Here is a 15,224-nt window from a genome sequence, read left to right on the forward strand (position 1 = left end):
TTCCTCATCATTACTGCAAAACTCCATTGTCAGAGCAGCCGATTGAAATTCAGCTAGCAACTTATATGTGGTTGCTATGGAGGCTGCATAGGCTTTAATGCTTTGTTTTTCCTCTTCTACTGTCTGCTGCATACTTTTAAGTCTCCTATCCCCATCTATGCCATCGAGATACAATCTAGTAGTATCAGATTTAGGTAGTGCTCCATCCATCATAAGCAGCTTGCGAGTTGTTATATCCATTTCCTTGATGGCTTCTTCAGTCCACTTTATCATACCCGCTGGGTATATTATTACTGGCAGTGCATAGGTATTTATTGCCATGACTTGATTGTTGGCATTGAGCTGGCTTTATAGGACCTGCCGAAAGCGTTTCTTGTATTTGGTATCGGGGCACTGGGCGCAATAACACCTGCGCATAAAATGTGGCTTGGCCAGATACCGGCAGCAATCAACTCAAGTGAGTTGCAGAAACGTGCGCTATTGGGAACAGCTAAGATCTTGAAGCGAGTGGTCAAACTCCCAGGTCTCTGGTAGGAGGCCCGAGTTAGAGCAGAAATTACCACCCATACGGGTTCACCGTGGTGAGGAAACAATTCTTTTGCTAAAGCTACAGACAGTACTGTTTCGGCTATTGAAGCCTCATCAGTGCAGCTCAGAGCCGGCAAGAAAGATAAGTCCCATCACCATATAGATTTGACTTCCTGCCATGAAACAACTAAGTTGCTCACAGACTTTAAAAAAGTCAATGTGCTGAAACTAGAGTTCTCAAATCACAAATGAGAGGAGCTTTGTGCTAAGGCTAGTAGTGAGACAGTTCTCACAGAGTGCTCAACCAAAATGAAGTAAGGGAACTCATGCTACATATATTTATATATGCTGTATATATATAATTTTTTATATATACAAAATATATTAAGAACTGAAAACTTTTAAAACAACCATAAAACATTTACTACTTGAAGTTTCATGGTTGTTACCATTCATCAGGTAAAACTAAAACGATCTTTTTAATTTTACCTGATGAATGGTAACAACCATGAAACTTCAAGTAGTAAATGTTTTATGGTTGTTTTAAAAGTTTTCAGTTTTTAATATATTTTATATAAATGCTCTATTTTAATATTGAGCACTCTCTTCTAGTGAACTGCAACCTTATTCTTCATCAGTAAATATAGTATATATATATATATATTTATATATATATATATATATATATATATATACATATATATATATATATATATATGTGTGTGTAGATATATATATATATTTATATATATATATTTATATATATATATATATATATATATGTGTGTGTAGATATATATATACTTATATATATATATATATGTGTGTTTGTAGATATATATATATATTTATATATGTATATATATATCTACACATATATCTACAAAGTATATATATATATATATAAATATATATAATTATATATATATGTATATATATCTATGTATATATATATATATAAATATATATAATTATATATATATGTATATATATCTATATATATATATATATATATATATATATATATATATATATATACATATATATATATGTATATATATATATATATATGTATATATATATATTTATATATGTATATATAAATTCTAAAGTTGGTGTGTCTGTATGTCCTTTGGTATGTCCAACTATAGCTATTAAAATCTTGGATTTAAAATCTCACATCATGCGGGATTTTAACTTACGAAGATATCAACCACAGGTGTGATATCCGGTGGTCCAAATATGAGTCTCCGAAGGCTCTTACAATTCCTAGCTTTTACTATCTATACTGTATAGATCTTTTCATCAATTACACGTGCTAAATGATGTATTAATTTAAATTCTATGAACTCTATGAAACACGATGCCGTTTTGTCCTCGATGCCGTACTCGTGCTCATTTGTTTTCTGCAAAATGATATCAACAATAAATTCTCTCGAAATTAAAGTTTATTGATTGTATTTCAGTTCAGCGTCATTCATTATGATACAAATGGGTTTGCAAACGGAGAAGTGAAAAGGTTTTGGTTAAATTTTACTAAAATGCGTACTAAACCTTACTTCAAGTAGGTTTTTAGTAACTTAAGTCATATAAGTTAGATTTAGCGTTTAGGTTGCACGTCTGTCTTGAAGGTAAGAACTCTCCACCGTAGTACATTGTTATGCTAAATTTTCTTGCAGATCATAACCGCAAAATGCACTAAAATTATTATAGGTAACTATAGTTACTAAGATTAACATATTGTTTTGTTACTATTTTAATGATGATGATTTTTACTAGCAGCCATTGCATTAGATAATTATTATGGGTTTCTATACCACACTATATGTCTATACGATATTTTCGCCTTATGATGCCATCACTGAAATGAACTAAAATTATATAATCATCCACCAAAATATTTTTCATTGTAATCGTAGCAAAACAGACTATATTTAGCCACTACTTGCTAATGATTTCACATTTACATTTAAACACCTTTACAGTTTTATTTTTCCTCCTAATTTGTTTCAACAAAACATTTCTTTCGTGATATGAAGTAGCAGTTCTTTGAAAAAGTTTCAAAACTTTTACAGTTGTTTACTTTTTCTCTTAATTCATTTAAACTGCACCAAAAACACTTTTCCCATAATGTGAAGTTCAAAAGTTAGAACTGCAAATGTTGTATATGTTAAATAAAAATAATTTTTCTATCCATTTTCTGAATAATAAAACTAGATCTAACCTTCAAAGGATAATAAAACTAGATCTAACTTTTAATGGAAGACTTTTTCATTACCAAGACAATGCCAAGCATTCTCATAGTATAGATATATATATATATATAAAATTGTTTCCTCACCCCGTATAGGTGGTAAATTCTGATCTAACTCGGGTTTACTACCAGAGACCTGGGAGTTTGAGCACTCGCCTCAAGATCTTAGCTGTTCCCAATAGCGCACTTTTCTTCAACTCACCTGAGTTGATTGTTGTTGGTATTTGGGCAAGCCACATTTTATGTGCCGGTGTTATTGCGCCCAGTGCCCCAATGACTACTGGGATTACAGTTGTTCTTACATTCCAGCATTTTTCATTTTCTTCTCCAAGAGGGAGATATTTCTCTACCTTTTCTTTTTCTTTGCTGGCTATATTGTAGTCATTGGGTACTGCTATATCTATTATAGTAGCCCTCTTGTTCTCCTTGTCTACCACTACTATATCTGGTTGGTTTGCTAGGACATGCTGGTCAGTTTGGATGTAAAAGTCCCAGAGGATCTTAGCGCGGTCATTTTCATTGACCTTACCAGGAGCTTCCCACCAGTGTTGTGGTTTATTAAGGCCATACTCATCACATAGACTTCTATACACAACACCTGCGACATGATTATGTCACTCAGTGTATGCGTTTCCTGCTAGCTGCTTGCATCCACTGATGATGTGTTGGATGGTCTCAGGTGCATCTTTGCACAGTCTGCATCTAGGATCGTCTCTAGTGTGTTAGATTTTCGTTTGGAGTTGCCTTGTTGGGAGCACTTGCTCCTGGGCTGCCATGATTAGCGACTCTGTATTGGCCGTTAGGTTTCCTTTGTTCAGCCACATATATGTCTGGTGAAGATCGCCAACCTTAGATATTTGTTGGTGGTAAGCACCATGAAGAGGTTTCGTGTGCCAGTCAATTTCCTCATCATCAGGGCGTAGGTCCGTTGTAAGAGCAGCCGATTGAAATTCAGCTAGCAACTTATCTGAGATGGCCATGGAGGCTGCATATGCTTTGATGCTTTGCTCCTCCTCTTTCACTGTCTGCTGTACACTTATATATATATATATATATATATATATATATATATATATATATATATATATATATACATATATATATATCAATACATATATATATATTTACTATATATAAATGTAATGCTAGATGACTGCTCGACGGGAACTGGGTAATAAAAAAGTATTTGGACAACAAAAGTTATTTTTATCTAACACATACAACAGATATATATATACACAATAAAGTATAGGCTAAAAGTCAGCATAAAATGCGCGATACTAAAGTAGAGCTACTATAAATTTGGTAAAAAATTTCATACCAAATTTATATATGTATATATATATTTCTCAAAGTTGGTCATGTGCATGTATGTGCGTCTAGAGACAGCTATTAAAATCATAGAATATTTATTATTTTCCACATTCTGATGGATTTGAATCCACTGCTATCGCAAGTATAAAATTTGGGTGCTTTATCATTGAGTCATACATGTAAAATGTAATGATCTTAGACATTATCATATACCGTATATCCTATACCCACAATAACTATTTTAGCATTGCGTCCACGCGTTACAATGCTTCTATTAAAGGTTGACTTGCAAGAAATTCACATTACAGTTATTGGATATCAACAGGCTCACCATGTCTTACTCTGCTGTGCTGTAGGTGCAAAGTATGTGGAAACGTGATTGCAAGCTCTTAAAAGCTAAAAAACAAACAGTTAATCGCAGCCACCACTAAAACGTCGTAGATTGGAATCCATTTCCAAAACGGCTCAAATGAGACGTAATTGAACAAGATGGCTTCTGTTTACACTTTTATGCAACCTCATTCGTCAAAATATTTTCACAAATATACTTCACGCATTCAATAAAACCATGTCTATTGTCCTTACACGTCTTTTTCAACATAATTGTAAAGCCATCATTTGAGCACTGATAGCTCAAAACCTACCATAAAAATTTGTTTAATTTTGTAACCTTACCTCGAAGAAATGCAGATCATCCTCTGATGAACATGAGGAGCCTGTTGGTCACCTGCGATAGTCAGAAAATGCTGCAGAAACTGTTCACGAAATTTGGCAAAAAGCATTGGTCACATGATCAGATTACAAATAGATGATAAGACCAGGCTGAAACGATATTGTGAAGTTGCGAGCCTTTATATTTGATACAGGCTTTCTTGTAGAACCCGAAGTGTTTGTCATAAACTAGTGCTATGAGACGCTTTATATCGCGCCTTTTAATTGGCCCTTAATTTCATGTGATAACATCACGTGTCGATAACCAAACAATAAAACAAAAACAAAAATGACAACAAATTGTAGCTGATGTTTTAGCCTTTTATTGGTCTTAATTTCATGAAATCGACCTTTTTTACGCAATCTCATCTTTAAGCCTTTTATTGGCCATTAATTTCATGTCATAACATTACGTGCCAAAACAATAACCTAACTGTTGGAGTACGTCAGCCAAATAAAGAGGATCCAATCTACGGCGTTTTTGTGATGGCTGCGATTAACTGTTTGTTTTTGAGCTTTTAAAAGCTTGTAATCACATTTCCACATATTTTGCACCTACAACACTGCAGAGTAAGACATGGTGAACCTTTTGATACCAAATACCTGTAATGTGAACTTTAGTTTGCAAGCCAACCTTTAAGAAATATTTTACGAACTAAGTGGGCCTATATTCAACACGATGCTTCTTCATCTTTTTTTTCGTTAGGGCAAATTTGTTTCACTCCACAATATCAACAATGATTTATCTCAAACTTAAAATTTAACGATTTGTGTGCTGATTATATACTTTATTAAAAGATATACATTGCTGAACTTGTCATGGCGAGTTATCCGTATCCGGTATATCTGGTATCCCTTATAATAAAACGATTCGCAATCAGATAAATGATAAATTTTTGTTAACAGTTCGAAGTTTACTAAAATACATACTAAAACCTTCTTCAAGTATGTGTTTAGTAAACTAAGTTCATTCAAGTTAGATTCAGCATTTATGTTACACGTCTGTCTCGAAAGTAATAACTCTCTACGTAGTATATTGTAACGTTATATTATCTTGCAGATCATAACCACATAATGCACTGAAGTCATTGTAGGTGCCTATAGCTACTAAGGGTAACATAGTATTTTGGTACTACAGTGCACCCTCGGGATACGATGCACCCTCGGGATACGATTACCTGGATATACGATTTTTTCACCTTACGAAGTTGAACATAGTGAGATCTTCACCTCACAACACAAATTTTATTTCACGATCCGATTTTGAGAAAAGTTTTGCCCGAGTTAAAATTTGGCGGTCATTGTGCTCATAACGCACATCGAAATGACAAATACGCCAAAATACTGCTTGCCGAAAACATTTTCAGAACGTTTAGAAGAGACACGATGACCGACTTCTCTCAGGTTAGCATTCCACGTGGGATTTTTGTGTAAAATACACAAGCGAGAGCAAATATTCATTTTTAGCGTTATACTCTCTTTTACTATAAACTGTAGTCAGCATACATATATAACTATCAGTATCCATATTTAATTCGTTAGCTATGAAATCTGAGACGGATACAAACATTACAATACAAAGGAAAAATTATTTCCGTGTCAACAAAGTTGGAGGTCATAAATAAATAAGAAGAAAGCGCCCGTATTGTTAATATTGCCAAGGAATATGGTCGCAACAAGTCAAAATTTGCAGTTATTATTAAAACAAGAACTCCATTAAACCAAGCACAAGGAGGAGCTTACGACTGACGATTTGAAGGAGTTGAAAGGTCATGCACGCAATCAGCATTCAAGAGGGGCAACCCTTTAGTATGGGCAAGGGCCGAGGAAGTAGAAGATACAGAAAAACCTACATTGGCAGAAATATTTCAAGTGTTTAATTTACTGATGTGGACTGGTACATAAAAACAATGCTTGTGTAATGTATATCATTATTTTATCTTCTTTGTGTTGCATTTTTTTCATGTTTTATTCATTTCATGCTTTATTTATTTCATTTTGATTTTATGTTTTTTTTTCTTGTTGAACCATGTTTTTGCAGTCGAGCCTGTTTTCTACTACGTAAATACAATTCACCGTATGTATGTAACTCATATATAACTAGCTACTCAAGATAGTTGACGCATCCACATTACTTTCTGGAACTTGCTAAAGCCCTGTCCTCGAAGGTATAAATTTGTACAAACTTTGTATGTATGGTTACATTGATTATTGTGCACATTTCATACAAGAAAAACTACTGTACCACCTCCTGTGGATCATTTTACAAGCGTTAGCTAGCTAGAGATTTTCTGCATTGCACCAGTAATTTTTTCTTTTAAACCAGTAGAAAAATTGGACAGAAATGGACAAATTTTTTTAGCTTGCTAAAAAAGTTCCAATTCATTACGTATTGAAATTATTTTCAAGTGTACAGCAACATAATTAGCAATAATACGTTTTTGCCTCCTCTCTGCTTTACTTGCTACATGTACATTGTACCAGCTAAAGCCGCGTTACTCCAAAGGTATGTACGTTATGTATAGTGAATAAAATTTCATTTTTCTTTTCGGTAGCCATTGAATGGTCAAGTGTGCGAGAGGCTGCTATTGATAACTGCATCGCTCAGCCTTTTCTATCGAATTAGGTTGAAAAAGGTTTCGACCAGACATGCTAAATTTTATAGTGAAAGTGAAGATAGGAACTGCTGAAGGATAAAATTTTGTGATAAAAAGTTGAAATTCAGTAAAATAGTTCAAAATACATACTAAAACTTAGTTTTAAGTGTGGGTTTAGCAAGCTAAACTTACTTGAATTGAGTTCAAAGTTTATGTTATGCGTGCATTTTGAAGGTAAGAACTGTATGTACTGCATTTGGTACACACATTATAATTTCGCAGATCATAACCATTAAAATACACTAAATACAATAAAGTTACTGTAGGTAACTATGATTACTAAAGTTAACATACTATTTTGTTGCTAATTGTCAATATGTACACATTTTTATAAAATTTTGATTATTTTTACCAGGGGATGTTTGCATTGTATAATTACAATGGTCTCTATACCCCTACACACAAATTTTTCACCATACGATGCCAACCCTGGAACAGATCAACATCGTATCTCGAGGTGCACTGTCTTTTTAATGATGATGATTTTTACCAGGAGATGATGGCATTAGATAATGACTATGGGGTTCTATACCACTCTATGTACGTCTATAGCTGAGAATATTTCCGCATGCCAACACTGAAATGAACTGAAATCATAATTGTATACCAAATAATTTTTTCTTGTAATTGTAGCAAAATAGACTGTATTTAGCTATTACTTGCTAATTATTTTAAATTTAAATGCATAACATTTTTATTTTTCTTTCTAACTTATTTCAACTAAACACTTCTTTCAAGTTAGGAAATTTTAAACTTACAGTAGGTTGAAAACCTTTACAGTTGTTTTATTTATTTTTAATTTAGTTTTCTTGCACAAAACCATTTCATCATGTAATGAAGTTTTAAAGTTACGGGCGTTGTACAAAGTTTGAAAACCTTTACAGTTGTTTTTAATTTCTCTCTTAATTTATTTCAACTAGACAAAGTTGCCACTTTTCTCATGATATGTTGATTAAAAGTTAGAAAGGCAAATGTTGTTATATGTTAAATACAAATCAATGTTTTGGCTAAAGACTTTTTTATTATTCGTGTCCAGGTAGCACAGCTAGTATATATATATATATATATATACAGGCCTATATCTATGTATATTTTATTTGTAAGTGTTGGTGTATAGGTGCTTCTTGATATAGCTATTAACATCTTGGAAATAAAATTTCGCAATCTCAGGTACTCAAACTCACAGAAACAGCGACCACAAGTTTAAAATCCATCCGCTCTACCGCTGACTCATACCGGCCAGCTGTCGTGTTGAGGAAGTTGTCATAAATGATATAACGTATGCTATTGTTGTGGAATGTGATCCACTGAGAGCTGAGCCTAGGCCTGAGCTAAGCCGAGCCAGGCTGTGCTCAGTCAGGCAGGATAACGAGGTGAGAGTTAATCTAATCAGAGCCGAGCTGAGTAGAGCCGAGCCGGGTCAAGCCCAGCCAAGTGGAACGAGAGCCTATATAAGCCTGAACATTTGTGCTAGAGAGCTGTTCTTGGCCTGTTCATTGCCTGTGCTTGATTAGTCTTGTACTCTTATGAACTAAGCAGAAATATATGTATAAACTCATGCACCGAGTCTTGTACTAGTGGAGGAAAGTAAGGGTGGCACAATACCTTTACACTGGTGGCAGCGGCGGGATAAGACGATCCCAAAAACTTCACTTTGAGACTCTCACTGGACTTCTGGATAAACTTTCTGCTGCCTTAAAAGTGGCAGTAGGAAGAAACCCAGACGACACGGAATAGGGCCTGCCTGAAAAACGGCAATGCTACTCCTACTGGAAGAACTTCCTAGCAACAGGAAGAAACCCAGAGAGAGCTGCAAAACACCCTACCTGCAGCAGCGGACTCAGTAGATGAACTGCTCTAGGAAAGGAGCAGAAACCTACTAAAAGCTGCCAGGGCCTGCCTAAAAAACAGCAGCACTGATCCTACTGGAGGAACTTCCTGGAAATTGGAAGAAACCCAGAGAGAGCTGTGTAAAACCCTGCAACAACGCACTCAGTAGATGAACTACTTTAGAAACAGAAACCTACTAAAGGCTCTGATAGGGCCTGCCTGAAAAAACAGCAGCGCTGCTTCTACTGGAGGAACTTACTGGCAACAGGAAAAAACCCAGAGAGAGCTGTGTAAAACCGTGCAACAACGGACCCAGTAGATGCACTGCTTTAGGAGCAGAAACCTACTGAAGGCTACGACAGGACTTGCCTGAGAAGGCAGCACTGCTTCTACTGGAAGAACTTCTTGGTAACAGGAAGAAACCCAAAAAAGAGCCAAAAGCTGCGGACTCAGTAGATGTATTGCTCTAGGAGCAAAAACCTACTGAAAGCCCCAAACATGGCCAATAGAAGGACACGAAGTGCCGATCTGGGACCCGACCGACTAGTCGAAGCACTAAAACGGGTGCTATTAATACCAAGGGCTCAGGAACCGGTACCACGCTTCAGGATTCCCCAGTACACAGGAAAGGGGAATGTAGAATATTTTATTACCAGCTTTCTGGAGGTAGCCGACGCCAACCAGTGGACAGAAGGAGCAACACTGTTACACCTCTGAGAAGCACTGGGCGTACAAGCCGAGGATTTTGGACAGGCCGAGGACCAGGAGGCCATATTCAATGCCCTCCGGGCAAGATTTGAGCTATCTGCCAGACAGGCACTAAGCCAGCTTAACACCCTTAGACGAGAGGAAGAAACGTCACTCCAGGAGCATGCCATGGAAGAGGAGAGGCTGATACGCATCGCGTACGAAGACCTCCCGAACCCTCACTGGAACAACATGGCCATGGATACATTTTTCAGTTTACTAGGGGACCCTGCCCTGCAGTGCCACCTGTTGACTGTGCATACACCAACACTAGCCGACGCTGTACAGGCCAGGAATGACCACTTTCAGATTCAAGGAAGGGAACTCAAACCCGCCGGATCAGCAGTGCGAGCTTTGGGAGGGGAACCCCCTGGTTAGGTAAACTTGGCCGAAACTGACATCATTGGTTGACTAGCCCGGCTAGCCCAATCTCTCATGGAGAAATTTGAACGACTCCAGGAGTGAGTTCACACACAGACCAAGAAAGGAAGCCAGCCAGCTACCCTTTGCTGGAGTTGTGGCCAGCCATGGCACGGTCGGAAGAACTGCGCCAGCTACTCAAAATCAGCTTCGGGAAATGAGGAGAGGCCACTGCAGTAGCGCCGGCTACTGACTGTGCCAAGGCCAAACAACCCCAGAGACGTATCAAAGCCACAAGAGATTTGGTGAACGCTGACGGATGGTCTCAACCAGCAAGGACTAGACCGAGGGAATATCATGCACAGAAAAATCCTGTAGAGACACGAAATTATTATCAGTCCTTGAATCAGGCCAGCCCCGACGCTTGTCCGATCCCGGATGCTGCCTACGCCCTGCTGAGCGAGTGGCAAGGACGTAACCAGAAATGTAGGAGAGTGACTACCAAATTCCCTCCACCCAAGACATCGAGAACCACCCCTACAGGATAGGATAGTCAGAAGCCTGCCTTAAAAGCGGCAGGGCCGGCACCTTCCTCGCCTCAGGAGCGGCGACTCAGGAGCCACGAGTCAACCCCAGTCGCAGGGTGGCCCTAAGGACTAACCTCACCCCGTTGTGAAAGAAAGGTACTCCAAGCCCCTCAGAAAATGCTCTGGAGGACACTACTATGGTGCAAGCCCTCAGCCGACCTCACTCCACCAGCTATTTCCTCCCAGGAAGAGTTGAGAGGCAGCCCATTCAGTTTCTCCTGGACACGGGGTGTACCACGAACCCGCTAAATAAACAGGTATTTGACCGACTATCTGGAGCCGTACGAGACCAGCTCGGAGAGAGCGACAGTCATGGCCTACTGGCTGATGGAACACGGCTCCCCTTATATGGAATAATCTGGTTGCCAACTTGTCTGAGGAATGTAAGGACGGAGAAAGTTTTCGTAGTCAGTCGCCTGAGTGAGTATACCATATTGGGTATGCCATTCTTCATAGCCCATCAATGTTCTCTCGAGTTTGAACAGCCGGTGGTTCGAGTTGATGGCAGGCAGCTAGTCTGCACAGACTAGTATGAACGACTACTACAGGTTAAAGTGTAGGTGATCAGGAGAGTGGTGGTACCAGCCTGAACAGAGATGGCGATACATTGTCGCATCACTACGCGGAATTACTGCCCCATGGGGGTGATCGAAGGGTTCCTAGATGGGCCCCCAGTGGCAAGTAGCCTAAATCAGCCGGGACCTGAGGGACTTGTCATCACCCGATGCATGAATACGATAGAACGGCGATTGACCTTTCGGTCTGGAGCCACTATAGGCACTTACACGGAGGTGGACACCCCGAAGGTCGAAGAGGATAACCCCTTATTGTATGAAGCCAGTCCGACTTTAAGCAATGAATTGCCAGCTCACCTTGAGTTGTTTCAGGCGGCCCGACTAAACTGTGAGGGGACGGGCCAGACGGCGAGGTTGGCCTCGCTGCTGAGTCGATATGCTACCGTATGCAGCACGGGTGACGATGACGTAAAAAGGACCTCTGCAGTGGAACCTTCTATTCCGCTTAAGAAGGGCACTCGGTCGATCCGGCAACCCCACACAGGCTCGGGCCAGAGGAGGCGGAGGCCAAAAGACAGGTCCAGGACTTACTCAAGAAAGGGCTTATTGAGCCAGCTAGAGGTGCATGGAGCTCCCCCATGGTGCTGGTCCAAAAAAAGTACGGGAAGTGGAGCTTCTGCATAGATTACCGGTGTCTGAACGTCGTCACCGAGCAGGACGACTACCCTTTACCCAGAATCAACGACAGCCAGGACGCGCTGTCTGGCAGTCGCTACTTCCGCACGTTAGACCTGGTGAGCGGGTACTGGCAAGTGCCCCTGGATGCGGAAGCCCAAAGGAAATCAGCTTTCTTGACTTGATCCAGATTGTGGAGATGGAAAGTACTACCCTTCAGACGGACTTCCGCCCCAGCCACCCTCATGCCACCCCCAGCCAAGGCTCATGGAATGCATCTTACATGGCCTCCACTGGAGATCGCTGTTGTTATATCTCAACAACATCATAGTCATTGCACTGGATTTTAACACACACCTGCATCGACTGGAGAAGGTCTTCCAGAGACTTCACAAGGCCGGACTAAAGTGAAGCCGTCCAAATTCAAACTATTGTAACCCTAGGTTTGCTATCTTGGTCACATAGTGAGCCAGGATGGAGTTTCTATAGATACCGACAATGTAAAAGCAGTCACGAAGTGGCCGAACCCACGCAGAGTTAAGGAACTCCAAGGGTTACTCGGGAGAGTCGGCTACTACCGACAATATATTCTAGAGTTCGCCACCGTAGCACATCCCTTGCACTGGCTGACTGCGAAGGGAAAGTCCTGGAGATAGACAAAGGAGGAGCAGGTCGCCTTCAACAAACTGAAAGACAGTATCAGCACCGCCCTGATCTTGGGCTACCCGGACCCCCTGAGGCACTAAATCTTGGACACAGATGCCTGTGGGTGTGGAGTATGGATCGTGCTGTCCCAAGTACAAGAGGGCTGCAAGAGGGTCATTGCCTATTACAGCAAAGCCCTCACTCCTTCGGAGAGCAGTTACTGCGTAAATCGACGAGAACTGCTTTTGGTGGTTAAGGCGATAAAGCACTTTTTGGCCTTAACTGTATGGACAAGAGTTCCTTCTACGAAGAGATCACGCCTCACTCCGCTGGTTGTGTAGGAGTAGGGAACCTTCGAACCAGGTGGCCAGGTGACTCGAGATCCTCGGAGAGTTCTGATATGTCCTGGAACACTGGTCAGGAACTCGCCACGGGAACGCAGATGGGTTGAGTAGGCAAACCTGCGAGGACTGCTGACAATGCACAAGCATTGAACAGAGGGACGGAGGCCCCTCACAGAAGGAGTTGGCAAGGGAGCAAGGACCATTAGCCGCGTGGCTACCAACCAGTTGCCTGGATGGGACTCCCGCCCTCGACAGAGCGGGATCGACCCTGGGCAATGTTGCATACCCTTGGGGCCGGCCGGCAACTCGCATGGGACTCCCGCCCCAATAGTGGAGGAATGAACCTGAGTGCTGGTGGTATCCCCGAGGGGCTACCAGCCCTGCCAAGAAAGTCAGGACAGAAAGGTGAGCTGGCAAAACTACAGGCCACAGGACAGGGACCGGTGGCTGTCATGTATCATGCAATCGCCACGAGAGAAGAGGTGTCAGCAGAACACCTGGAAGTAGGGAGCAAAGAGCTGAGCATACTGAGCCACATGCTGGCTCCCTGCGCATCTGACAAGACGGCATGCTGAAGGCATGCGTGGCCCCGCAGGGCCGCCCTAGATGGTGCGCCATCTGCCCAGCAGCTATGCGGGAAAGCACGGTGTGGCAAACACACGCCCTAGCCCACTTTGGAGTGGGAAGGATGACAAGCTGCTTCCAGTTGATTTGGTACTGGCCCAGACTAACATCCACGGTCAGACGGCTTGTAAAGTGTTACGAGGTGTGCCAGGCCTCAAATAATGGTAGGACGAATTCGGCTGGAGGAAAGAGGAGACTACGCCAGGAGACCCTAGCAGAAGGTGGCCGTGGACCTGGTCGCCCACTGCCAGCCATTTCAAGGGGGAGCACTTGACAGAGGTGAAGCACTCACAGAGCACTTCACCCGATGGCAGGACGCACTGGCATTGCCAGACGTCACGGCACCGGTGGTTGCGGACGCTCTGGACGAACGAGTGTTCTGTTACCTGGGATTACCGGAGCAGATTCGCGTGAACCAGCGGGCGCAGTTCGAGAGCCAACTAGTGACCGATATGTGCCAACTCTGGAATGTGGGGAAGACGCATACCACTCTGTACTGCCCACAGGCCAACGGAATTGTGGAGCAGAACAACCGTGGACTTGGGGATTCCTTGAGGGCTTTACTGTTAGCCCGAGGACAGGACGAGTGAGACCTGTTACTGCCTCAGCTGATGAGGACATACCGAGGCACCCTCCACTCCGCAACCGGAAAAACAGCCAATATGCTGATGTTGGGACGGGAGCTGAGATTGCCAGACTAGCTGGAGAGTCAGCCCCCAACCCTCGAGTTTTTCCCTACCCACGAGCATGCACTAAGAGTGCAGCGAAGGTATCAAACCGTGCACAAAACGCTGCGGCGAAACCAGATAAAGGTGAGGCGGGAGGACCGAGAGGAGCCACCGCTGTACACCCCAGGCGACTGGGTGTGGCTCACGAACAAACACCGAAGGCGGGGAAAAAACCCAAGCTACAGGCCAATTTCGTGGGGCTATACCAAGTCCTGAAGGCCTGGGGCAACCACACCTATCTATTGGAGCGACTGGATCAGTCCTCCATCCAGAGCGAAGCAAGGCTGATGCCCTACCATGCTTCTCCAGAAAGGCTGGGACAAGCCCCGGCCACTCTAGAGCCAAGAAGGGGCCCCAACATGAAGGGAGCTCAACATAGCAGGTCAAAGCGAAAGCCGGAGGAAGTCAGGAACGACTTTTTACCAGTAATGCCGCCCGCCAGTTGGGAAAAACTACTGATTGAGGCCACAAAAAACCAAGGGCAGGAAACAATTCCTGTAGGAACTCCGGCCAGACCAGGAGGAGAGGATAATCAACAATTGGGCTCAGTAATAATTGAGCCGGTCACAACCGGAAAAGTTCCGAGAGAACCGGAATCAAACCCAGAGGAAAACGAAACGGCCCCGACATCTGAGACCTCATCTGAACCTGTCCGACACAACCTTAGGTCGGCCCGGACTACTAAAAGGCTGGACCTGTATGGGA

General features: G+C 41.8%; 1 protein-coding gene across 1 annotated transcript; it reads left to right on the forward strand.

The window, feature by feature from the left end:
* Positions 1-11,125: 11,125 nt before the first annotated feature.
* On the forward strand, positions 11,126-11,518 carry LOC137388459 (retroviral-like aspartic protease 1). Its single transcript, XM_068074944.1, has one exon. It carries the CDS (start codon positions 11,126-11,128, stop codon positions 11,516-11,518), a length of 393 nt encoding a protein of 130 aa, XP_067931045.1.
* Positions 11,519-15,224: the final 3,706 nt, after the last annotated feature.

The sequence above is a fragment of the Watersipora subatra genome, chromosome 2 (genome assembly GCF_963576615.1).
Source record: "Watersipora subatra chromosome 2, tzWatSuba1.1, whole genome shotgun sequence".
Lineage (NCBI taxonomy): Eukaryota > Metazoa > Bryozoa > Gymnolaemata > Cheilostomatida > Watersiporidae > Watersipora > Watersipora subatra.